The following is a 27,612-nucleotide window of genomic DNA, read 5'->3' on the forward strand; positions in this document are numbered from 1 at the left end:
CTCGTTATTCCTCTTTTGCACTATTTATTTATTTTGGTAACTTGTAGTAATTTTTATGTCTTGCACTGTACTGCCGCCACAAAACAACACATTTCACGACCTATGTCAGTGATAATAAACCTGATTCTGATTCTGACTCCTGGGGTGGGTGAATTATCCTCCATGGAGAGGTTATGCAGACTTGAATGATACACACCCGAGTTCAGAAGAATGAGATTTGACCTCATTGAAACATACAAGAGTAGATGCAGGGACAATGTGTCCAGAACAAGGGGTTCACAGTATTAAAATAAGGGGTCAGCTATCCAGGACAGAGATGAGAAAAAGTTTTGTCACCCAGAATTGAAATTCTCTACCCAAGAGGGCTATGGAGACTCAGTCGCTGGGTATTTTCAAGGGAGGGTGAGTGGTGGACACCTCAAACATTTTTCCATGCTCTTATTGAGGTATTCTCATCATTGGTATCAAATGGAAGCAGCTGGCTCCCCCTTTGCTGGCTATTTGTGATGGCAGCTCAGCAATACTCTTCTTTTTCTGGCCTGCACAAACTTTAAAAGGGAGAAGGAAGGCCTCAAAACTCCAGATAACTATCTTTGAACTCCTGGCAATAAATTGTCATTTGCATGGAACAGTTAACATTAAAGAGCATCCCTTACAATGTCACTTAAGTGCTTAGGAGCCTATATAAGAGGTGGATGCCGTACTGGTGGGTGCTGTACATCAGAGAGCTTTCAGGGTAATTGTACAGGAACCATTCTGTAGATCAGATGGCCAGGAATCTGCTTCAGTGTAACGAAGAAAATTTACAATTCAGCGAGCTAGTGTTTAGCAATGGCTAGAAAGAATGTTGCTTCTTGACTGAAGGATGACAGCTGTGGTCCCCTTTTTCAAGAAAAGCCTGGTAATTACAGACCTGTGAACCTAACATCAGTAGTAGGGAAATTATTGGAAAAACTTCTGAAGGACAGGATTAATGATCACTTGGAAAGGCAAGGACTGATCAGAGATAGCCAGCATGGCTTTTTCAAGGGCAGATCTTTTTCACTCAGACAGCGGTAAGTACCTGGAGTCCACTGCTGGAGAGAGTGGTGGAAGCAGAGCCGCTGACTGCACTTAAGAAGTGTGTAGACGAGCACTTGAATTGCCCAGGCATAGGTTACGGGCCAAGTGCTGGAAGATCAGATTAATACAAATGGGTGCCCACTGATCAGCATGGACATGGTGGGCCAAATGGCCTGTTTCCATGCTGTGTGACTCCTATGACTCTAATCGCACTCCTATTAGGATTCCTGTATGCTTACCCCACTAGTGCCATCTTGCAATGATTTAAGTTGCAGTGGAGATCTTTGATGGAATGAACCTAATCCTGTCATTGGTTCTAATGGGAGGGTGCAGCAGTGATAATAATTTCCTGGGCTCTTTGTGTTGTAAGTTGAGCCTTACGACATTTGTGAACTATTAGAAAGGCTCAAATGTCTAGGTTTATATTACTCAATATTTCAACATATTAGATTTGGCCTCTGGTACGCAAAGGCTTAGTGGCAGCTTTGTTGCAAAGTATATTGGTTTTATATTGAGCATGGAGGAAGTTAGACTACAAGAAAGCTGTTAAATACAAAAAGGTACAATTCAAACAGAGCGCGAGATGCAGTTTGCAAAGCTGAACTTTACATAGATCTCTCACAGCCCAAAAATTGACCCAGCTTTATTAGCAGAAAGGTATAACGACCTGAGCCCATGCACAAAATTGCAGCTTGATGCTTCCTTCCAACATAAATCTGGCATTCTGGCAAACACAAAGATATTTGAGAATGCTCTGTGATTATTGCTAGCTTGTTCAATTGCAATCAGCTCAGTAAGTAGTTTCTGCTATTATTGTCACAGAAAGTGAGTTCCCCTTTAACCATCCAGTGAAAGGTACAGTGGAGGCAACTGTTTTTTTTGCAATCCCTTCCTGCTGGGCTGGAGGCATCTATGAATACAGGGTAGTAGTGTAGCGGTTAGCGTGACGCTATTACAGCGCCAGCGACTTGGGTTCAACTCCGGCTGCTGTCTGTAAGGAGTTTGTACGTTCTCCCCGTGTCTGCGTGGGTTTCCTCCGGGTGCTCCGGTTTCCTCCCACGTTCCAAAGACGTACGGGTTAGGAAGTTATGAGCATGCTATGTTGGCGCCGGAAGCGTGGCGACACTTGTGGGCTGCCCCCAGAACACCCTACGCAAAAGATGCTTTTCACTGTGTTTCGATGTACATGTGACTAATAAAGATATCTTATCTTATTAGTTTTGTGAGTTTCATGAGCTGCAGTTAAACCTCCACTTGAAACAAAGCCCACACAGCCGGATTCTATCCATTGTATTTTTTTATTTTTAATATATTTGCCTTGTAATTTTTACATCCCTCTCAGGGCACCCAAAGTACTTCACAGTCAATGAAATGATCTTGAAGTGAGGTAGGAAACATTGCAGTCAATTTATGCATGCAGACTCCCACAAACAACAATGTGATGGAGACCTAGTAAACTATTTTCAACGATGTTAATTGAGGGATAAATATTGGTCAAGACATGAAGGATTCTTGGCTCTTCTTCAGAATAATGCCATGGAATCTTTTACATCCATTGGGCAGGGCCTTGATTTAATATCCAAAAGATGGCACCTTTGACAGAGCAGCACTCGGTCAGTAAAGGAGCATCAGCAGAGGTTTTGTGCTCAAGTCTCTGCAGTGCGAACTGAACACATGCCCTGTAATGTAGAGGTGTGAATGCCATGGCTGAGGCTACTGATTCGCAAGGGACAGGGAGATTCTGGAGCATGAAAGGAACTGTGTGCCAACATGTTCCCTTACATCATTGGCTGTTCACTCCACAGCAACCTTGGAGCCTCTGAGTCCTCCTTGGTTTGAATCTACAATTAGCAACTTTTCTTCCAGAAGGCAATACTAACTAAATTAAGAGCTGACTAACTGGTAATTGCACATCTTGTTCTGAAAATAATCTTGAGAAACCCCTTGGTGGTAAATTAAGCCTTGAAACCTGGAAGGCCTTAGATACTCACTTAGTAATGTTGGCGGGGTAGATGCTGTCTCTGTTCACACCATGCATCCCTTCCCAGATATTGCAGGGAACCATCAGTCCTGCTGGATGACTTGTAGCAGACTATATTCTACTTAACCCTACACTAGAAGGGGCTGTAAACAAAAATGCTTTGCTCTGTTCGAAAGAACTGTGTATTGAGGCAATAGCATAGCAGAGAAGAGATGGAGGAGCAGGAAAGTGTGTGGACTGAGAGGACCTGCTGCCAGATTATGGGAAGGTACTGGAACATGGAAAGAAGGCCAGACACCATGGGGCCAGATAGATTGTGTGGAGGGTTAGATAATCAGTTCTGAAACACTTGATTGCATTTATTATTAAGCAATCACTCTCTTCTATCAGTTATTACACACAACATCTGAGACTCTAACTTGGCTGCGGTCTCTCCACAATAAATAATGGATGCCCAGGAGTAATTATAAGGCAGCAATCTCATTGAGGAAGCCAGTTTACAGCAGAGGCCCCCCAGAGTAACACTGAAACAAATTTAAAGTATTTGTCTGATCACCTGGTTAGGCTTGCTGCTTCCAGCCACTCTGCTACCTCTCCGTGATAGCTTGATTGGATTTTCTTTCACCCTCGAGCCTGCCCATATTCTGTTTGCCCCTCGTGTCCAGTGGCATCAACACTGAGAGATGAATGACTGTCATCCCTTCCTATGGCGAGTAACTTGCTGGTGCTTGAGGCAGCTGATGACAGGAGGCATGGAAAAGGTGCGGGGAAGGGCAGAGAATGTAATGCCTGACTCCGGTGCCCAGTAATGGCACAATTTGAGTGTGCATGCAGTAGCTGCTAAGAGGACAATGCTGAAATACCAGTGTGCCGATTCATAGAATTGTAGATGTTTATGGCACAGAAGGAGGCCACTTGTCTCCTGGAGTCCATGCTGGGCAAAAAAAGCCAATCGGACTAACCCTGTTTCCCAGTGCTCTGTACACAGTCTGATAGGTTTGCAGCTCTTCAAGTGCTCACCCAAGTTCTATTTAAATGTGGCGAGGGTTTCTATCTCCAGCAGCATTTTAGACAGTGAGTCCCAGACCTGCACCACTCATTGAGTGGAAAAAAGGATTTCTTCACTTCCCTCGGATCCTTCTGCCTATTACTTTAAGTCCATTTTCCCTGACCTCTCTGTTAAGTGAGATAGGTCTTTTCTGTTCAGCTGCCTAGCCCACACATAATTATATATGTTTTAACTAACGTCAGCCTAGGCAGTCTTTTCTGTGTTCTAATCCTGGCAACATCTTCCTAAGTCTCTGCACCCACTCTAGCGCTATCACACTCTTCCTGTAGTACGGTGACCGTAACTGTACACAACACTCCAGCTGTGACCTAACTAATGTTTCATACTGTTCCAGCATGACCTCCCTGCTCTTATATTCTACGTCTCGGCCAATAAAGGCAAGTGTCCTGTGTGGCCTCATGACTAACTGTCATACTACACGCAATCCTAGGTCTCTCTGTTCCTCTGTATCAAATTCATCGAGGTGGTTCATGTAGGGAGATGACTTGTATTCACTGCAGATTGACCCAGCAACAACTGGCATCAGCACATCATTAGACACAGGCTACTCTGTGGATTGGTGCTGTGGGTAAGATTGTCAAATGCCTCATTTCCCTGGGAGAGGAGCAAATAGTCATCAAATGCAAAAGAGTGACACATCCATACGCTGTGACTTTATACTGCCTTTGCTGTTTCTTTGCCAGCTCAAGTGAATGCGCTCCCCCCCACCCCACCTCCCCAATCATTTCTGGGAATTGGATACTATGTTCCACACTGCACCCCACACCACCTCATACCCAATGGATAGATGCACTTTCACATCCATGAACCCACGGAGCACCTGTTCAACTCTCTTGCGAAATGTGCCACAGCAAAAGTGCACCCTGGGGAAATCCTGGGATGAGGTTCCCAGCACTTGATGTCCAACACACTGTTGGATCCAGTCAACAGGAAAGGAAAGAATATCTTGCATCTACATGGGCTCTTCCACAATATCCCAAAGCACTTTGCAGCTAACAAAGTACTGTTGTAATGTAGGAAATGTGGCAGCCGATTTGTGCACCGCAAGCTCCCACAAACTGCAGTTTTATAAGGACTAATAACCTGTGTTTCTTTTTAGTGATGTTGACTAAGAAACAAATATTGGCCAGGTCATTGAGGTAACACCTCCACTCTTTTTCAAAAGTGCTGTAAATTTTTTTTATACCAATTGAGGGAGCCGGCAGGGTTCAGTTTAACTTCCCATCTGAGAGACGTCGACTCTAAGTATCACCTGGAAGTGCAGCCAAACCCACAATGTCCCTCAGAGGTGACTGCTGTCCGCTGAGCGATTACTGACACTGTTTGTGTTCATTGCCTGTAACACAGTAGAACTGAAGTAAATCATTGGTTTCGCATGGTATTGCATACAGAATCAGAAGTTTACAACACAAATGGAGGCTGTTTGGCCCATCGTCTCCAGGCTGGCAATAAATGGAGCCATTTTTGTTACTCCTGCTTCCTAGCTCTCACTCTTTAAGTGCTCATTCGGGTTCATTTTAAATGTCCTCGCTGACAATCAACACAGGCGCACCTCAGGGATGCGTGCTTAGCCCACTGCTCTGCTCTCTCTACGTTCATGACTGTGTGGCTAGGCACAGCTCAAACGCCATCTATTAAATTAGCTGATGACACCACTGTTGTTGGCAGTATCTCAGATGGCGATGAGGAGGCGTACAGGAGTGAGACAGATCGGCTGGTTGAGTGGTGTCGCAACAACAACCTCGCACTCAACGTCAGCGAGACCAAGGAACTGATTGTGGACTTCAGGAAGGGGAAGTCAGGAGAACACACACCAGTCCTCATTGAGGGGTCAGTGGTGGAAAGGGTGAGCAGCTTCAAGTTCCTGGGCGTCAACATCTCAGAGGATCTATCCTGGGCCCAACACATTGATGCAGTCACGAAGAAGGCACGTTAGCAGCTCTACTTTGTTAGGAGTTTGAGGAGATTTGGTACGTCACCAAAGACTCTTGCAAACTTCAATATATGTACGGTGGAGAGCATTCTGACTGGTTGCATCACCACCTGGTATAGAGGCTCCAATGCACAGGATTGCAAGAGGCTGCAGAGGGTTGTAGACTCAGCCCAGCTCCATCACGGGCACAACCCTCCCCGCCATCGAGGACATCTTCAAGAGGCGGTGCCTCAAGAAGGTGGCATCCGTCACCAAGGACCCTCACCACCCGGGACATGCTCTCTTCTCATTACTACCATCGGGGAGGAGGTACAGGAGCCTGAAGATCCACACTCAATGATTCAGGAACAGCTTCTTCCCCTCTGCCATCAGATTTCTGAACGGTCATAAACCCATGAACACTACCTCGTTATTCCTCTTTTTGCACTATTTATTTATTTTGTAACTTATGGTAATTTTTATGTCTTTGCACTGTACTGCTGCCGCAAAACAACACATTTCATGACATATAAATCAGTGATAATAAACCTGATTCTGATTCTGTCGGTCATGAGGGTTTCTGCCTCCACTGTCCTTTCAGGTAGTGAACTCCAGACCCATATTGAATTCAGTTGGCGTGCTGAGAAAAACATGTTTAGTTAACAGTGACACTATATAAGTGCAAGATGTTTGCTTTTCTTCAGTAAATCTGCTCCTCTTTAATGAGTAACTCCTCAGGTCACCTCTGTCGAAGGATCATAAAGCTTTGGAACTCAGTTACAATGTGAGAGCATATAAAGATCAGAGAAACTCATCCTTCAAAATCTCAGAATTCTGTTTCTCTCCAGAATTGCCAGGCTTCAAGCCACCCTCTCACCTTCTGAATTGGAAGGTTGCAGGTTCAAGTCCCACTCCAGAGATTTATTTCCCATATGTTTCATTATTCCCGTATTTCCTTACAACATAGAAGCTCTTCATTGACTGTGAATTGCTTTGGAATAAGCTGAAAGGGATGAGAAAGGTGCTATTTAAAAGTAAGTTTTCACAGCTATGATGCATATAGTCTAAATAGCTATATAGACTCAACCTCGAACACACTTTCCTCTCCAGAAACACATCCAATTGTCTGTTCAAACCCACTTATGCTGCCCACTTTAACGCCATTCATAGAGTCATGGAATTATACAGTAAGGAAACAGGCCCTTCAGCTGACCAAGATGACTACCTGAGCTAGTCTCATTTGCTTGTGTTTAACTCATATCCCTCTAAACCTCTCCTTTCCATGTACCTTCCTGAATGTCTTTTAAACGTTGTAACTGTACCCACCTCTACCACTTCCTCTGGCAGCTCATTCCATGTACCCACCACCTCTGTGTGAAAAACCTGCCCTCAGTTCCCCTTTAAATCTCTCCCCTCTCATCTTAAACCTATGCCCTTTAGTTTTAGGCTTCCCTACCTTGGGGAAAAGACTGTGACCATCCACCTTATCTGTGCCCCTCATGATTTTATAAAGCTCCATAAGGTCACCCCCTCAGCCTCCTTCGCTTCAGGGAAAACAGTCCCAGCATATCCAGTCTCTCCTTGTAACTCAAGCCCTCCAGACCTGGCAACATCGTTGTCAATCTTTTCTGCACCCTCTCTAGCTTAATCACATCCTTCCTATAGTGTGGTGACCAGAATTGCACACAATACTCCACGTGCATTCTCACCAATGTCTTGTACAGCTGTAACTTGACACCCTAACTCTTGCACTCAATGCCCCACCTGATGAAGGCAAACGTGTCATACTGCTTCTTCACCACTCCGTCTACCTGTGTCGCCACTTTCAGGGGACTATGTACTTGTACCCCAAGGTGTCTCTGTTCTACAACACTCTCCAGGGCCCTACCATTCACTGTGTGTGTCCTGCCCTGGTTTAACTTCCTAAAATGCATCACTTCACACTTGTCTGAGTTAACATTCCTGGCAACCTTCTCCAACACAATACCATTCCACACCTGATCTCTCTTTTTTCTGAGGACATCCTTTTCTTTTTAACTCATCAGGGAGAAAAATGAACAATTGTAGCCAGTGAGCCAATGATGATTGGGAATTAAAACATACCGTTCCTGTGGATGACGGATAAATACAAAGGAAGTGGTAGGGCAATCATAGGCGCTGCTTAAAAATCTATTGTGTGATATTGAGAGTGACCAGCCTCCAGAAGGCAGATGAATACTGAAAGCTCCAGAGTCCTGCCGTTGTCAAAACCAGTTATTGTACCATTTCCCATGGCAGCTGTCCTTGTAGTGTGTCTCAGAGAGAGAGACAGACATACAGAGACTGCTGATTTTGAAACAAATCCATGCTGCATTGCAAGCTGCCTTGTGTCGCAGACCCACGGTTGTAAGGCGATTAGTGGTGACCACCACCTCACTGACCAAAATCACTGAATGCTGGAGCCAAAAGATCCGCTGGAGGCAGGAGTTGTTCTGATCCACTGAACTGCAGGGGTGGTTGTTCACGTCTGGAACCCAGTTCTAAAATGTTTCAAAGAAATTAAGGTAATTAAAAGAAAATCAGAACTCACCATTACAAACTTGTGGCAGCTGGGAACAAACATTTGAAATTGATGTTCATCCATCAAGTCTGGCCCACAACATGAAGGTTAGAGCACAATGGTTAAACACTTCCTCTCCACCCACCAAATGTGTCCCCACGAACCTCCCCATTCCAAGCAACTTCATTGAGAAGCAAAGTGACAGAGGGAAAATTCAGGGAGAGTGAGGGAAGAAACACACTGAGAAAGTCCTCTCCAGACCACTCAGGTGATCAGAACCAATCCTGGAGATCAGTTGGACCAAGTTTCATCTACCAAGCCTCAGACCTTCTATTCACTGACACTTTAGCCCAGAAAAGAACATAAACAGATGAGACTATTTTTTGTTTTGGGGGTTCTGTGATGCTACAGTGAGTGACATTGTATTGTGACTGACAGACCAAATTTGCTTCCCCTGAAGTGCTTGGAATGCATGATGGTCCTGTGAGATCACCTCCCTTAATCTAACTCGACTGCAAAGATCCCCTTACTTGAATACTCACTGTTTGAACTGTCTGCATTGGCATCTTGACTGAGGTGCCGGGGAGAGTCCAGTGCTGAAGAGTAGAGCTTTCAGAGGTGGAGGGATTGAAACTGTCCGAAACAAAATGTTTGTGCTTCATTTTGAAACTTTTCAAAGATGCAGTCCTCTCTCCTTTAAGGAACGTGGGAACCTGAAGAGGCCGTTCTCTTAGGTCACGGTTGATCATGGCCAAACAAGTTCAGTTTTAAAACTTTCAATTGACCCCCAGCTGCAATGGGTTTTTTTTTAGGGTGTGGGGGAAATTCCAGATTCCCAAGACCCTGTGAATGAAGAAGTGCCTCCAAACATCACTACTGAATGGACTGGCTCTAATTTTAAAATTATTCCCCCTTCTTTTGGACTTTGACAGTAGAAGAGTTATTTTCAGTTAATCATATTGTGTGGGGTTGGCATACAAGGCTGATGTGATGCCTGTATTCTGAGGAATCTCCATCATTAGCCCACTCTGTGAATGAGTCTGTAAGAGTATGAGAGAGACAGCAAATATTGATCAGAATATTGCCTGCGTACCAAAAGGAGGTTTTTGGGTTTAATATTAAAAGCAACATGAGCAGCAAATTAGTAGTGTTTAGGATATGTAAATGGACAGGAAACAGCAGGAGGATGAGGATATCAGTGTGTGGTGTGAAAACTGCTGTCTGGCTGCATAGGAGAAGTGCCAGTCACATTGACGTGAAAGAACATTGCAAACTCCTGGATGACAAAGAAACAAAGCTTGTGGTACAGAGAAAAAAAACATGTGGATGAGAAAGAACTTTGTACATTCGTGGACGAGAAAGAAAATCCTGAACTCAAGGAGCAGCGAGAACACTGCAAGCTCGCGGACAGGCGAGGGCTTTTGCAAACTCCTGCAAAAGAAAGAACATCAAGGGCATGGAGGAGAAAGAACATTGCAAATCTATGAATGAGAGAGCACAACATAAACTCCTGGTCCAGAAAGATCATCACCAGGTCACTGAGGTGGAAGGATGTCCCAAGCTTATGGACAAGGAAGAATGTCAGAATCTTATGGATGAGAAAAGAGCATCAGAAAATCAAAGAGCATGAAGAGTTTAGCAAGGTTGTGTAGGGGAAAGAATGTGGTTATTTTGTGGATGATAAACAAGATTGTAAGCTTGAACATGAGAAAGAACAGATGGCCTCACAAACACAGGGGAATCCAGTGAGATGACAAATGTCAATGCTGAGGGCCCACTGAAGTCAGTCAGTGTGAAAGGTTGTAAAGCAGAGCCTTTTACCGGTGCAGTTGATGAAGGGTCAATCACTTTGCGCACTTTTGCATGCTGTCTGTCCCACCAAGCACTTCATTAATTTATATTTCATGCAGGGATCTGAGGAATGCTTAGTGATTTCTTATCATTTCACTCAACAATCATTACATTCAGCTAAAAATACAGTAAATCAATTTGACAGATTGATATGACAGAAAAGTCAATTGTGTACCTTTTTGCCAATTTTTCCAGCCGAGAAAGTTTCTAACAAGCCTCCTGGAATAGAATGTCTGTGTTTCTTCACTAATTAACGGCTTGTTCATAAAATAGTGTTCTCAGAAATCAAAGCTGTACATTCTTGTGACCTCATTAATCAGCTGTGAGTAATCCTCTGCGTGTGTTGAAAGAAGATGTGTGGAAGGTGTGGGTCATGCTGCCGATTTTGACCCTCTTGTTCATGGTTGCATCTGACACCTAGAGACCAGGAATCCACTGACTGAGAACCGTTCAGTCAGGGAAACCAAGTGGGGCTAATACAGAGGCATGACATGGGAGGTGTGAATTTAAAGAAACTGGCTCCGTGGATGATTGACTTAGCACTGGTGAGAACTTCCAAGCTATCCTGTAATGCTTTGCATTCCCCAAAATGCAGGGAAGAAACAGGCTGTCCTGTTGTTATCACCACCCAGCCAAACGAATGAAGTGACTGCTTGCATTTCATTTGACAGGAGTACATATAAGCTTAGAGATATGAGGAGGGATGAATATTCTGAAGTTTTGCTCGAGTGCTTTGGGAGAACTTGCTTTCAGTGAGTGGAAATGATGGAGGAGAGTCAACAAGAGAGCAGATTCTATGTGAGATGCAAGCAGGCATGGGCGGGTGAGGTAAAATTTCAATATTTGCATCTGACGTGTAACTTGGAGATGTGGTAAACACAGCTAATCTGCCTTCCAAACCCATCACCTCTACCAGCTGGAAGGACAAGGGCAGCAAAAGCACAGGGACCACCCCCTGGAAGTTGCCCTCTGAGCCTCACACCATCCTGACTTGGAAATATATCGCCGTTCCTTCACTGTCACTGGGTCAAAATCCTGGAACTCTCTCCCTGACAGCACTGTGAGTACACCCACCTCTCAAGGACTGCAGCGGTTCAAGAAGGCAGCTCACCACCACCTGCTCAAGGGCAACTAGAGACGGGCAATTAAGTGCTGGCTCAGCCTGAAAGGCCCACATCCCTTGAATGAATACGTATTAAAAAACTGTGAGAAAGGTAGTTAATAGACTGCAAGAAGACAGAGACTGGCAGAATGGGTAGACAGGAGGTTAATGAAACTTAATACAGAGAAATGTGAAGTGATATGTTTTGGCAGAAACATTGGGGAAAGGCAACATAGTATTCCTATGTTTTCACTCCTGGATTTTACTTGCTGCTATGTCCCAGAGGTTAATCTTAGGCAACATTATCTCTGGGTAAACCATATTCCTTGACTATTGTATCTCATACTGTACCTGAGTTCGGGCTGAGCTAAGTAATAGTCCCTGACCATACTGAGGTAAAATTGACACAGCTCAATGAGAAATGCCACCCTGAGAAAGGGGAAACAATTCTTTTGTGGAATTGAGCAGAGAACCTGTTGCTCAGGGCTGCTGCTGGATAACAGTTGAGGATTTTCCTGATTTTACTTCCCTCTCCTGACTCTTGGGTCATATAATCTGGCACAATGGCAATGTGTTTTCAAACCACAGTGTCTGGATTCCATTGAACTACCACTGAAATCTTCACGAGTGGCTGAAGAAATTAGATCTGTATTCTTTGGAGTTTAGGAGAATGAGGGGTGATCTTACTGAAACATTTAAGATCCTTAGGGGGCAGGACAGAATAGAGGTTGAGATGTTTCCACTAGTGGGAGAATCTGGAATGAGAGGACATATTTACAAGATTAGGGGGAGGTAATTTAAAACTGAGGTGCGTGGGAATGTCTTCTTGCAGGGGCAGATTAGCTGTGTTTACCACATCTCCAAGTTACACGTCAGATGCAAATATTGAAATTTTACCTCACCCGCCCATGCCTGCTTGCATCTCACATAGAATCTGCTCTATTGTTGACTCTCCTCCATCATTTCCACTCACTGAGAGCAAGTTCTCCCAAAGCACTCGAGCAAAACTTCAGAATATTCATCCCTCCTCAGGGATGTTTCCTGTATGTGTTCTGCACTGTGTCAATTATTGTATGGTTCCAGTTGTCCAGATCTAACCATCCTGATCATGATGCCTGCTTTGCCTTAGCTCGATGGTGGCAAATAAGAAAGTACAACTTCAGACAAGACCAGTTAGTTTATTAGCTGTGTCCTTCCCAGAAAGCACATGCTGTCTCATGAATGCCATCCATTTAATCTTCTGGGGGACCTTTAATTTTAATTTGTCCATTCTCAAGATGGCACTGGCAAGGCCAGTATTTAATGGCCATGTCTCACAGCCCTTGACAAGGTGGTGATGAGCTGCCGTGTTGAACCTTTGCTGTCCTTGTTGCAAAGTCCTCCCACAGGGTGTACTGGTTTGGTACAAGGGAGTAGTCTTGCTTGGCCATTTAAGAATCAATCACGTTGATTACCGTAGACAAGCTACTGTCGTCTTCTTGACCTCAAGGATATCAGTGAACCAGATGGATTTTTATGACAATCCAGTAGTTTTATGTCATCATTACTGATACTAATTTTCTAATTTTAGATTCATTTAAGCAACTCAAATTAAATTCCCTAGCTGTTGTGATTGGATTTTATCTGATGTGCTCAGACCATTGGATTACTGGTCCAGTAATATGTCATTACTGTACGACATACAAGTATACCCAAGGCACTACACACTCCCAGCATATTCACCCATCCTCATTGTCTGCTGTCTAACCTTAGCATGTTGTTCTCTGCAGATAATATTGTCACCTAGCTCTTTCCCTTGAAGCACAGAAACCATTGAATTCCCTAGAATTGACAAGTCAAGGCCTAATTCAATAATATTTCCAATTGGTGGTGGTGGAGTGCTGGAACACCAGCCATTAAAAGAACTTCTCTGAAACAACATACAAGGCTGGGTTCTCCTCTTCTAGCTGGGTTTCCAGCAGAAAATAGCTTGCACTCCTCCCTTGTACCTCAGGCTTGGGTCAGAGGTCATCTGATCTGCACAATTGGATTCCCATCATCAAAAGGATGCCCCAGTTGCCAAGTTCTGGGATTAGGAGCAACATCTTGGATTTTAGAATGCAAGAAAACCTCAAAGATTTGGAAACTGCCAGCTTTGATGGCCTCAGCTGAGGTCGAGCCCAGCAACAGAGAGGTTTATGGGATCAGATTGGAAGGAGAGGAGACTGCAACAAGGTCCTCTCCCTTCTTGGCATTACTGCTGCTCTCCAGGGCTACTATGGACAAGGTAGCAGAGGAGGCAAGAAGGTGTAGTCCTGTTACCCATGTGAACCTTCTAAGCTTAAGTGTTGTTTCTTTTAATGACTGGAAAATTGGGAGGGTGACAAATTAGCCATGCTGTCCATCATGTGCGTAAGATTCTCAAGGGTCACAGGTCATCCAAATAGTTGAGGAATAACAATCAGTTTATTGAGAGGTGGCAATCACAATATAACAATCAGGATGGACACATGGCACATAACCAATGAAGTGGTTCACTATGTCAGATCTCTCAGATGGCTTATGGTGCGGACAGTCTAGTTCCTGTAGCTTGTAGGAGTTGCCTCCTGAAGTTGATCAGAATGCCAACCTGATGCTTAATGCCTTGATGGGCTCCCCCCTCTGATTTTTTTCTTGGAACCCCCCCCTTATGTTTTAGGTTGACTGAACACCTTATATCAGTCATCAGCTTAATTATGGGAAAGGCACCTGAAGCAAACCTTTTGCAGCCCAGATGTCAATCTTGGTTAATTGTCTCTGCCTTTCTTTTGCCTGTGATTCTTGTAAAGTTCTTCCAGACAAAAGCACCAGATGCAGAGACCTAACGGTTCCTTCATCCAGTTCTTATCAGGCTGTTCCTTCCTTATCCTTGGCTATCCAGTAAGCCCTTGTTAAGGAAGATTGCCCACACTCCGGAGAGGTAAGTCAGGATAGCCAATGTCCATTGTTTTTTTTAGCACAAGCAGGCAAACTGTGGGAATTGACACCAAGAATATATTTAGTATTTCAATTAGTATAATCGATCAATACAAGGGTAGAAATGATTTGGTTAAATTAGGGTTTTAAATTAGTTTTTAACGTGGCACATGTCAACACAGGAATCCCCAACATAAAACTTGCTCCACGCAGAACACCAGCCTCACGAGCAGACAGCAAGGCTGTGAAAGATCTTGCGTTGTGACAAGTTGGTGCACCATTGCATCAGTGCTCTGCGGAGATTCTTTATGCAGCTTGGATTCCGCTGTCCTTTTTTGATTCTTATGATTCATCCTATTGTCTACTGACAAAGGCTGTCTCCGGTTACCCTAAAACATCCGATTGAATGAGAAACCAGATACCCTGATATCCTGCCAAGGCTCCAGATCCAAACTTATTTGTCCTGTAAATCCGCAAGAGTCAGGGATATTCTTGTCATAGAAGGGCTTCACCCCGGGCAGAGGCAGTAATTTACCTACTTCACCCTTCACCCAGTATTCCACTCATGAAGTCATCCTCGCTTGCCTTTTCTCTGCTGGTCCTTACAGTGTGCTTTGCACATAAGATCACACAGAGTAACGTCAATCTGCGGCATAATTTCATCTGGATCATTTGCCTCGACGGAGTTAACTAATGTACAGAAATCTCCAGATTAAATCGGAAAGTGAGCGATACTTGCAATATACCGCTGGGGTTATTTGCAGACCACCTCCGCTTCATTTCGGACCATTATTGACCACATGCCTCTATTCCACTGCAACACTGCAGCTTCTGTTTTCCTTTTTCTTGTTCTCTTCTTTTTCCAGTTTGCTTCCCTTCCCTGTCCTGATGGTTTAAGCACTTAAGGACAGAAGAAATAGAGGTAGGAGGAGGTCATTCAGCTGCTCGTGTCCGCTCCACTATTTAAGAAGATCATGTCTAATCCTTTACCTCAGCACCACTTTCCTGCACTAACCCCATGTTCTTTGACTCCCTTAGTATCTAAAAGACTCTCAGTCTTTGTCTTGACTATACCCACTGATTGAGTCTCCGTAGAATTCCCCATGGTGAAGAAATCTCTTCTCATCTCTGTCCTGAATGGCCAATCCCTTATTTTGAGAGGGTGACCCCTGGTTCTAGACACACCAGCCAGGGGAAACATCATTCCATGCAACAAACAATCTGCTGGAGGAACTCAGCAGGTCGAGCAGCATCTGTAGGAGGAAAGGAATTGTTGAGGTTTCAGGTCAAAAGTCTGCATCAGGACTCCATTCCAGAAAAATCATTTCATGTCTACCCTGTCCAGCCCAATAAGAATCGTACGCTTTTCCATCCTTTTACTGGGTACGGCGTTGGCTACTTCCCCCCCTACCCACCCAGTGACAAATACATCCATGTGCCTGGACATTGACTGTCACTGGGGTATTTGACTGCTGACCCAGCATAAGCATGTGCACACAAATCTAGCTAGTGACACTGGTTGTTTTTTCAATTCATTCATGGAATGTGGACGTCACTGACAATGCCAGCATTTATTGCCCATCCCCGATTGCCCCTGAAGTACGAATGCAAGTTAAGAGTCAACCACATTGGGAAGTCTGGAATCACTTTTAGACCAGACCAGATAGAGAGGAGAAATTTTTGTTTTCCTGAAGGAAATTAATGAAACAGATGAGTTTTTATAACAGTTTATAGAAGATACAGAAGTCTGAGGGCACGTACCACCAGACTTAAGGACAACTTCTACCCCACTGTGATAAGACTATTGAACGGTTCTCTTATACGATGAGATGGACTCTGACCTCACGATCGACCTTGCACCTTATTGCACTGCACTTTCTCTGTAGCTGTGACACTTTACTCTGTACTGTTATTGTTTTTACCTGTACTACATCAATGCACTCTGTACTAACCCAATGTGACTGCACTGTGTAATGAATTGACCTGTTCGATCGGTATGCAAGACAAGTTTTTCATCGTACCTCGGTACAAGTGACAATAATAAACCAATACCAACAGTCCAGTCGTTACTTGCTTACCATTACTAAGATTAGCCTTTTTTTAAAAGATTCCACATTTATTTAATCACTTCAATTTAAATTTTCCATCACGTATCTGGAACAATGGTCCGGAACCCTAGATGCTAGTGCAATAACTTAACCACTATGCCACTGTACCCCAATGGGTTTAGAAGAAGTGATCTCATTCAAACGGTTAACTTTCTCAGAGAGCTTGACTGAATGGATGAAGAGCGGCTGTACACCCTGACTGGAGAATCTAGAGCTAGATGGTAATAGCCCAGGATAAAAGGTTGACCATTTAGGACTAAGATGATTTAGAAATTTATTCACTCTTTATTGATTTGTTTACTCTTATTAATCTTTAGAATTCTATACTCCAGATTGCGATGGATGACCTGTTATTGAGTATATTCAAATCAGGGATCAATAGATTTTTGGGCTCTTAGGGAAACAAGGAATATGGGGATCAGTTGGGAAAATGGATGGCACAGGATCAGCACTGAATGACAGAGCAGACTTGAGGGGTTGAATGAATGAACTCCTGCTTCTCTTTCATATATTCTTATGTTCAAACTGTGAGTTAGTCAGTCAAATTGGGTAGTGGATGGATGACCAAACTTCGTTGAACCCCGTTTCCTTTCTATCTGGAGTTGTGATCTTATTCATTCCTGCTGTTGAATGCATGCTTCAGTAACAGCTGAGCAAATACCTTACTGTATCAGGACAGAGGGAATATGGAATTTGAGATGCATGCATTAGAAACAGTTAAAGACAGTGGAGAAGGGGCAAAATAGATTTGCCCAACTGATACCAGCATTGAGAGGTTAAAACTGTCAGGAAAGAATGAATAGGCTAAGGCTCTTTTCCCCAGAAAAGACAAGGCTGAAAGGAGATTAACAGATGTCTGAGATTGTGGAGCAGTTCTTGTCAGTAGATGCAGTGAAGATATTTCCAGTTGTGGGGGAGACTAGAGCTTGGGCCCATTAACTATAAAGTAGTCATAGATAAGGTCAATAGGAAATAAAGGAGAAACTTGGGGAAAGAATTCTGCTTTCCTTACCGGGTCTGGACTAAATGCTATTCCAGGCTCACCGATGTGGTTGACTCTGAACTCCTATCTCAATTCAGGGACAATTAGGGATGGAAAACAAATGCTGGCATTGCCAGTGACATTCACGTCCTGGGAATGAACAAATAAAAAATGTTGAGAATGTAGAACTTTCTCCCATGTGGGCTCGTTGAGGTGAATAGGATTGACACCACTTAAGGGGAAGCTGGATAAGCACGTGAGGAAGAAGGGAATAGAAGGAGATGCTAACTGGATGACAGCGGAGTTGCGTGGAGCTTTAATACCAGCATGGACTGGTCAGGCTGAATGGCTTGCTTCTGTACTCTACAGTCTATATAATTTTATGCATCAATCAGAAACTGATTCCCTGTTGCCCAAGGACATTAAGGCACTGTGGTGCATTGTTGGACCCAACTATAACCCTTGGTTTGCCATATACTTCCAATTGTCTTTAGTGTTGAGGAAGATGTTCCCAATCCATTAAGATCAGATCTTTTTATTTGCTTTTCTTTTTCTACATTGCTCCAGTTTGGTCCCAGAGAGGCAAGCAACCCTACAGATGCAAGTGGATCAAGACCAACTGTAACCCTGGTGACTGAGCTGCTGCAGGCTATTTGCCCACAGACTGCATCACTGCTAGCCCCATTCCTCTCCTGAGCAGTTCCCCCTTCCAGCAATGGTGGCTATGCATTGCTCATCCTCTTCCTCCTCCTGCAGTCCACTCCAGCCACAGAACCATCAATACCATTTGCATCAACTGCATGAAATCACATCCAGTCTGATTCTTGACAATAAATAGAAATCTCAAGTGGCCATCAACACACAGTTGAATTTAACAGGGTCAAGGATGTTACAGTCTGGAAAGAGGAGGAGGCAGTCATGTTGTCAGTGCAATTTCTCAGATGGCATGAATCTGGCAGGGCCTGCCTGTCAGAGAGCATGCCACAGAGAATGAAACTGATCAACGTGAATAGCAAAAAATGAGGTTGCCAATTGTCTTACGGTTTGACCTGGAAGCTCAGAGAATTAAAGGAAGATACCCTGGAGCAATATGAGAGGAAGTTTTTGGGGGCATTTAAAAATAAACTCTGTTTTCCTTGGTTGGAAAAATATTGGAGATGGGGCTTGGGCAGTAGTGAGGGTGTTGGAGGTGAGAGGTCAGTGGGGTAGGGAATCGCTTGGACGGCTGAAATTCCTCAGAATTACGGATATGTGAAGAGTAGTTTGAGCATTCCCAGGGGAAAATTCAACACCCAGGGAGTTACGTCCTCGAGGATGAATAAACCAGGAATGTAGCATTATGTAGCATTCTCTACATAAGTCTATCTGTTTTATTGCCTTCTCATTTCTGAGTGGAAACAGGACACCTGGAGAGTTGTTCAGTTAAAGGTTAGGAGATGGTGATGGTGTGCAATGAATGGGAAGAATAAATGCTTTCACATTAGCCAGTGGATTTAAGGAGCTTTTCTGCGCACTTCAAAAAAAATGGCTCGAACTTATACTGCTTAACTCTCAAACCAAGCCCGTGCTCAAGTTTGCAAGCAGATTTTGGATTGTAATCCTGTGCAAGCTGGGCTCCCCTGACGAATGCTAGTTTGTAATCGATGCTGACAGCAGGGTATAAATCAAACATAGGCTTCAATTGTTGCCAACACTCTGCGCGAACGCTGCTTTCAATAGTTTCCTTCGTATCCTAAATCTTGGCACTTGGGTGCTCATTACTCAACTCACCACCGCTCCCCCTCCCCTCTCAATTCCCTCCCTCCCTAGTGAGTCCATCAAATTGGTCAACAGATAGCAATTACTGGGTCATAAATCTCCATTGCTGTGAAAGGTTGATGCATCACCTATCAAATGTTGTTTCATTAAGAAGATTGAACTCTTCGTCGAGGCTATTTTCAGAAGAATGGCAAGGGAACGAGAGACTCGTGCATTTCACACCATTAACAGCATCCCACCCCGCCCCAGTACTTCTGGCTGATTTGATTTGCACTTGCAATTCAAGGAAGGTAAGAGAGCTCTGTTTTGGAAGATAGTGCGTCAGGCATTCAGTTCTGTGTGAACCGGGCTGCAAATTGAACGCTGGATGAAGCCAGCAGAGCTAAGTCCACTGACACTCCTCCCTACAGTCGGTTGGGACGGGCTCCTTATGAATTATTAAGTAGACTGGGCACCTCATCATCTTGGCTCCAGTACTCTGAGGCAGCGTGAACAGACAGCACAGTACTTCTTCAGTGGAGCTGACTGGGACCCATTGTGGAACAAGAGCAGCTTTGAGATAATATCCAATTGCCTTCTTAAGTTCCTCCAGCATGAGATGATTTTTGCATTCAACTCATTGCAATGTATTCTCGTTAATCTTACAGAATTTTCCCGCGTCAAAACCGCAGGGGAAAAATAAAACATTGTTGTAATTTTCTTAGTTTGAAAACAACAAAAAAAAAATCGGCTGCTCCTTTTCTGTGGCTTTCATTCAGAATGCCGGTCCAGATATTTTGTACTATTTCCTTTGCGGCCGATGAGGACGAGGAGAAGAAAAGAGAGGAGAGTTTCGAGCAGTTTTCCGAGGAGGACGAGGAAGAGGAGGAGGGGGAGCTGCCGCCGAGCGCCGTCAGCATCGCCGCCTTCGCGGGCAACACCAACCTGCACGGGATGAACCACATCTTCGTGGAGGGAGGCTGCGGGGTGCGCCAGGTGCTGTGGGGCTGCGCCTTCCTCTCCTCCCTGGCCATTTTCCTCTACCAAGTGATGGACCGCGTCATGTATTACCTGGAGTACCACCACATCACGGCTCTCGACGAGATCGACAGTCACTTCATGTACTTCCCGGCCGTGACTCTATGCAACTTCAACCGATTCAGGCGCTCCAAGATCACTTACGCCGACCTGGAGCGCATCGGCCCGCTCATAGGCTACACCAAAGGCATGGAGGTCGGCTTCCAACTCGCCCCGCCCGGCACCAACGAAGGCCCGCTCCTCAGCATGTACGAACTGTTCAACAGGACCAGTCACCGGCTGGAGGACATGCTGAAAGAATGCAAATACCGCGCGCAGGAATGCGGCCCGGAAAACTTCACTGTGGTAAGGTCGGGTTTTACCTGAGGGAGACTTTCCCCGCCGCGGCCGGGACTTTCGACGCTGTCCCAAGTCCACTTTGTTGTCATGTGCACGTGTACAGTGAGGTACAGGTGCAATGAAAGTCAGTTTATTGTCATCTGCACAAGTCCATGTGTGCGCAGGTGCGATGAAAAACTTGTAGCAGCATCACAGGCACACAGCATCAGATGAAAACATAAATTGTACAAGAAAGAATACAATTAGAACAAAACAAGTCCATTGCAGTGCAAAGTGGTCACAGCGTTGCTGTACTGAGGTAGTGATTGGGGTTGTGCAGGTCCATTCAAGGAACTGAATGGTTGAAGGGAAGTAGCTGTTCCTGAACCTGGTGGTGTGGGACTTCAGGCTTCTGTATCTCCTGCCCGACGGTAGCTGCGAGAAGATAGCACGGCCCGAATGGTGGGGATCTTGCCTTCTTGAGGCAGTGGCTCCTGTCGATGCCATCAGTGGTGGGGAGGGATGTGTCCACTACTCTCTGCAGCCTCTTGCGTTCTTGTCTGACTTGTTGCCGCTGTTCTCGTTGAGGTGTGAGTGTAAATTATACAGAGCTTCCCAAACTTTTGGTAATTGGTTTATTATTGTTATATGTAAATACAGTGAAAAAAAAACTTGTTTGCGTGCCATCCAGACAGATCATGCCATAGATAATACTTTTAAGGTGGTACGAGAGGGAAACAGAATGTAGAATATGGTGTTACAGTCACAGAGAAAGTGCAGGTAGACAAATGAAGTGCAAGGACTACGACAAGGTAGATTGGGAAATCAAGACTCCATTGTATGAGAAGGCTACTCGAGTCTAACAGCGGGATAGAAGCTGTCCTCGAGCCTGGTGGTATGTCCTTTCAAGTGCTTGTATCTTCTGCCTGATGGGAAGGGGGGATTATGATGCCTGCTTTCCTGAGTCAGCGGGAAGTGTAGACGGAGTCAATGGAGGGGAGGCTGGTTTTTGTGATGGACTGGGCTGCATTCGTAACTCTCTGTGATTTCTTGTCCTGGGTGGAACAGCTGCCATACCAAGCCTTGATGCATATGGATAGGATGCTTTCTGTGGTGAATCTATAAAAATTGGTGAGGGTCATGTGGGACATGCTGAATTTTTGTTGTGAAAGAGGGAGGGGATGAGGGTTTTCTACCCCTCTCCAGTTCTTCACTCCATTTATATCAACTCCATTTGTTAGAACTTTTTTAAATGATGACCCTTTTAACTTTATTACCTCCCTTTCCCCCATCCAATTTGGAAAACTGAGATTCCCTTCTCTTGGGATGTAATTTTGGCCCACTTTCAAAAGCAAAGTCTTGAGGTAAGAGGCGATGGGATGGTGCCTCAGTAACACTGTCCTTCTATCTACTGCAGCTCAGTGGGCTTCTTAATGACTAGGTTTTCTTTTGATTCCCACAATAGTAGTTGATTTGTGAACTGCAAGATCCCACATTGAGATAAAGTGAGAGTGGTTGAGGCAGGTGCAATAACAACATTTAAAAGACACTTGGACAGGTACATGGATAGGAAAGGTTTAAAGGGACATGGGCCAAACACAGGCAAATGGGACTCGCTTAGGTTGGCATGGACGAGTTGGGCTGAAGGGCCTGTTTCTATGCTGTATTGCTCTAACGACTAGAAGTGACCAGATAACCTGTTTTAGTGTGTTGGTTGGGGGGGGGGGTGGAAATTGGTCCAAGGACAATTTGGGGACACCCCCACCACTTCAAAATAAATACTGGAAACACTCAGCAGGTCAGGCAGCATCTGTGGAGAGAGAAACAGTCAATTGTTCTTGGTCTGTGAACCTTCGTCAGAACTGGGAAAGAGAAGGGGTCGCAAACCTGAAATGTTGACTTTTTTTTTCCCGCACAGATGCTGCTTGACCTGCTGAGTGTTTCTAGCATTTGCTATTTTTGTTTCAGATTTCTAGCATCTGCAGATTTTTTAAGATTTCTTTGAAATAGTGCCATGCTATGTGATCTGAGAGAGCAGAGGGAGCCTTGGCTAAAGATCTCCTTCAATAAATGACACCTCCAGCAGTGTGGCACTGGAGTGTCAGCATTGATTATGTGAGGCAGAGCTTTTGACCTTTGGGTGGGAAGATCCCACTAGAGTGCCTTCTTGCATTGTCCCAATTAAACTCTTCCAATTTCTTTAGCTTGGTTGATAGCAAGGGCCAGATGACTACTACTCGGGTTTCTCTGATTACCTGCCTTCTTTTGTGACATTCCGTCACCTATTTGAGCTGTGGATCAACCACCATCATGCATTCCCCACTTCCCCCGAGGTGTTGGTTTCATTAAGTGATAACAGCAGCACCGGGTGAAGCTGGTTGCCCTTTGTGAGTTGCCCTTTGAGAGTGGACTAATTGTCTTGAGGAACAAGCTCAATGAAAGGAGGTGGCAGATAAGTGACCTGTTTCCATTCTTGTGATCGCCCCGAAAGGAAGGTCAAATTTTGGGACTCTGGTTTTTGGGTTCTTTGATCTTGTTTCAAGCTTTAGAACTTCTGGTTATTTGTTATCTTGGGTGATGGATCTGATGGTATGGAAAGCAATAGGAGACATACAAAGACATTTCTTTTAGTCAGTAGCTTGCTTCTGAGTGAAAAGGCCATGGGTTCAACACTTAAGGTTTGAGCCCATAATCCAGGCTGACTCCCCAGTGTAGTGCTGAGGGACTGTGGTACTGTTGACGAAGCTGCCTTTCAGATCCAATAAACTATAACCCCTTGTGAGCTAATGGTAAAGGATCCCATGGTTTAATTTTGAAGGAGAGCAGGGGAGTTTCCCCATGTCTCTGACCACTACTTAACAACCACAATGTTGGTTGAGTATCATATTGCAGTTGTGAGAGCTTGCTGCGTGCAAACTGACTACTGTGTTTCCTAATTAACGGTGAATGAACTTGAACAGTACTTTGGGATGTTCTGAAAGGGATGTGAAAGATGCTGTAGAAAGATTTTTTTTTGTTTGCTTCTATTCTTGTCACCTTTACCCTTTAAGAGAGACAGTGATCCCTCTTTAATTGTGGCAGCCTTTGTTCCATTGAGAATTTGTTATGCTGAAAGCCATTTGTCTTTATTTTCATGGCTACTTGGGGGCATGGAGAATTTCAATGGGAAGTCTTTGACTGGCTGAAGTACTACAGTTTAGTTGAGGGATTTGTGGCAGTGGATGTATTATTCATGTCATTAGCTACCTCAGTCATACCTTCTGCTTGGAAATATCATGGGTGCTGGATGTTCCTATTAATGGGGTATCTTGAGAATTTAGTAGGGTGGGAATTGGTCATGAATTATTCCTGACCTCGTCTTTGCGGTCAGTCACGAGAAAGGGGATTTAATCTTGTCTGTTTGAACAACAGTTCTGGGGATACCCGAAGCACTTGCCCAAGGACAAGCTGAGTGTGTCAGCTCCCAATACGTAAGCACAGCCCAATGTTTTATGATTGTATTCAAACAGAACTAAGTCCCTTTTAAGTGCTTGGGGGTCATCAACAGTGGAGCTGTGCGGGGAGCTGGTCTATTTGGGCTTGTGTCGCTCTCTGACGTCAGTGTGCATTTTCTAAGGTGGTTGGAACCTGGGAACTGGATTGTATTAGTTGCAACTCATTATAACTGGAAGAACAAATCAGTCATCGCACTTTGTTATAAAAACTACTCGTGTGAATCGTAAGCTGAGTTGCTTTCACTGGGCTAACCACTCTGTCACATTGGTAACCACTAAGGAATTTGCTAACAGCATGTCACCTGTTAAGCTCAAGTCATGTAATAGCCTTTTTGCTACCTACTGTTGTGGCCCCTTTTGAAATCCTGCAGCTGTTTGATTTGTTTATGGGATGTTGGTATCTCTGGGGAATCCAGCATTTATTGCCCATCCCTGTTTGCCCTTGAGGTGGTGGTGTATTCCTTTCTTGAACCACTGAAGTTCTTTTAATAAAGGAATTACTGTTTACTTTTAATAAAGGTGTGTAACAGAGGGGACCTGTTACTCCTGCCCTTCTGGTTGGGACAGATCACAGGTTGGAAGGTGCTGTCAGAGTAGCCTCAGTGAGTAACTGTGGTGTATTTTGTAGAGGGTACTGACTGCAGCCATTGTGACCCCCAGGATGTTGATAATGGGGAAACTCTGTGCACACTGCAGCCTTTGTGCCCAAGTGGTGGAGGGAGTGAGTGTTTTGGTTGGTGGATGGGGTACCAGTCAAGTTGTCCAGCTTTTTGAATGTTGTGGTTGCTCTCATGCAGCCCATTGAAGAGTATTCCAGCACACTCTTGACTTGTGTCTTGTAGATGTTGAAAAAGCTTTGGCAAGTTGGGTGGGAAGTCATTCACCACAGAATACCCAGCCTCTGACATGTTCTTCAAACCATAGTATTTATGTGGCTGGTCCAATTGAGTTTCTGGTCAGTGGTAACCCCCAGGCTGTTGATGATGGGTGTCTCGGTGATGGTCATGTCGTGGAAGGGAAGATGGCTAGGCTTTTTGGAGCTGTTCATTACCTGCCACTTGAGTAATGTGAATGTTACTTGCTCTCTCAATATATAAGAATAAAAGCTTTTAGGATTCAAAGTGTAAGCACGTGATTGGACACTCTGTTCGAATCAAACCACCAAGGGAGACTTTACTATAAGAACACTGTCTACAAAAAACAATAGTTAGTACAAATAGTTTAATTTTAAAGCAAAGCTTCATCAAAGAAGTATTTGGGATGGTTACACATAGGAAGTAGAGGCAGGGAAAGGCATACAGTCCCTTGAGGCACAGGATCAGCCATTCAATATCACCCTCCTGCCTGATCCCCATGTTCTTTGATACCTTTTAATGTCCACAAAAAACTTCAATGACTGAGCATCCACAACCCAAAGGGGTAGAGAATCACAAAGATTCAGAACCCTTTGAGAGAAGAAATTTCTCCTCGCCTCTGTCTTAAATGTCTGACCTTGTATCCTGAGGCAGTTCCCCCTGGACTGGATTATCCAGCCAGAGGAAAAAGGTTCTTGGCATCTACACAAAGCTGGAGGAACTCAGTGGGTCGGGCAGCATCTGTAGAGGGAAATGGACGGTCGACGTTTTGGGTCAAGACCCTTCATCTGGACTCTGCCCAGATGAAGGGTCTCAAGCCAAAATGTCAACAAGTCCTTCTACCACCCCCCCCCCCCCCCAGACGCTGCCTGACCTGAGTTCCTCCAGCTCTTTGTGTGTTGCTCCAGATTCCACCATCTGCAGTCTCTTGTCTCCTTGGCATCTATCCTGTTGATCTCCTTCAGAATCTTGTTTGTCTCAATACAGTCGCCTCTTGTTCTTCTAAATTCCATTGAGAATAGGGCCCTGGAGCAATCTGTGCTGGATAGCTCTTTGAAAATGCGTACATGGGCTGAATGGCCTCTTTCTGTGTTGTACTGTACTTTGTGTGACCTCTCCTCCAGAGGACACTTGTCCCCATCCAAGGAATCAATTTAAAGGCATAATTCTTTGATATAATTTCCTCCTTTTGATTTCCTGTTTCAATGTACTCTTTCCCCATCCCATTTTGTTTCCTTTCACCCCTCCTGACCCATCAACTACAAGCATTACTTGTTCAATGAAGTTTTCCCTTGCTGCTTGAACAGCTGTGAGCTCTGCTGCACTTGGTTGCTATAAAAAGCAGTAGGCCTGTCTCAACTGAAAACATGCTGCCAGCCTGCAGAATATATTGCTGACAAGTAACATCGCCTTGTCGTCACCCATGAGTGCTTGTGGCAGGATTGGTTGGTGACGATCTGGTTAGGTACAGATTCCATTCTAAAGGAAACATTTCCAGGGTATGTGCAAGAGGAGAAATAGTCAGCCACTTGCCGTGTTTGCATCAGTTGCTCTGGACAGAAAGGATGAAAGAGCTGGCATGTCACGGCTCCCTAATTTCTCAGTGTACCCCCACCGATAAATTACTTTCTAAGGCTGGTTACTTTTTCCTCTGGATGACTGCAAAGGCTCTTTGCCTCTTTCCATCGTCTGTCTGGTGTTTGACTGGCGCCAGTAAAAATGCTGCAACAAGGCACCATGGAGATGATTTCAAATGTCAACAATGTACTTAATGTAAATTAGCCCTAGTGTAGCTGGACATGAGAGAGAAGGATACAGGGAAATAATTGAGGCAGTGGGATTCCTCAGAACTGATGGGCTGAATGGCCTCTGTTACATGAAACCTTCATATCACTACTCCACGGAACATCACACAGAGAACCGTGCAACACAGGAGCTGTTCAGCCTGTTGTACTCTTTTAAAGGGCTGTTTAGTACAGAAGCAGGCTATTTCACCTAGTTAGTCCCCATTCAAGCCTTCTCCCATCCTTTCAATTAGTCCTGTGCCTACTGCTTTTTCTCCAGAGCTCTGTAATTGATTTTTCACAAATCAAAAGTCTATCTAAATCCTTAATAAAATGTTAAATGCTCAAACGTTGACGTATCACCCTATGCCACAGAGTTGTTAACCTTCCTGCATTGTGGATTGTCCGAGCGTGGGATTGCTCTGGTAGATCCTTGGTCAGAGGCCCTAACAGCTCCCAGATATTGTTTACTGTTGATCAGTTGAAGTGTTTCTCCATTCAATATATATAAAAAAAAAGAAAAATTTTCTCACTGGGCAAGAATATTACAACGTAGTGAGCCATGAGAGCTGGATGGAGCTAAGACTCAAATAAGTCACAATCTCACTGAATGGTGGAAATGGCTCAATGGGCTGAATGGTTGCCCCTCGTTCCTTGGAAATTGCAATGGCAGAGGTGCTTTCCTTCCCAAGATTGGTGAATTTGTTTGGACTCTGCAAAGAAACAAAATTCAGTCAAAATAAGTGGTTGAGCAGAATTTCAAAGGATAAAATGGACATTGACTTTGCAACTCTCATTCATTGTGACATTAAAAAAATATCCAGAGCTCCTTTGGACAGATGACAGA

The 27,612-nt window shown here is 44.4% G+C and overlaps 1 protein-coding gene across 2 annotated transcripts in view; it reads left to right on the top strand.

Annotated features, from left to right (window-relative positions):
* The window catches only part of asic1b (acid-sensing (proton-gated) ion channel 1b), a 641,514-nt gene that overhangs the window by 421,638 nt on the left and 192,264 nt on the right, over window positions 1–27,612 (top strand). Inside the window, exon 1 of one of the 2 annotated variants that reach the window (XM_052009515.1) lies at window positions 19,554–20,660. The exons of the other annotated variant lie outside the window; for it this stretch is intronic. Within the exon in view, the coding sequence (XP_051865475.1) occupies window positions 20,058–20,660 (603 nt within the window). The 5' untranslated portion in view covers window positions 19,554–20,057. Of the gene's footprint in view, window positions 1–19,553; window positions 20,661–27,612 lie in introns of those variants that run through there. 2 annotated transcript variants of the gene reach the window in all.

Source organism: Pristis pectinata, chromosome X (assembly GCF_009764475.1).
Source record: "Pristis pectinata isolate sPriPec2 chromosome X, sPriPec2.1.pri, whole genome shotgun sequence".
Taxonomy (NCBI): domain Eukaryota; kingdom Metazoa; phylum Chordata; class Chondrichthyes; order Rhinopristiformes; family Pristidae; genus Pristis; species Pristis pectinata.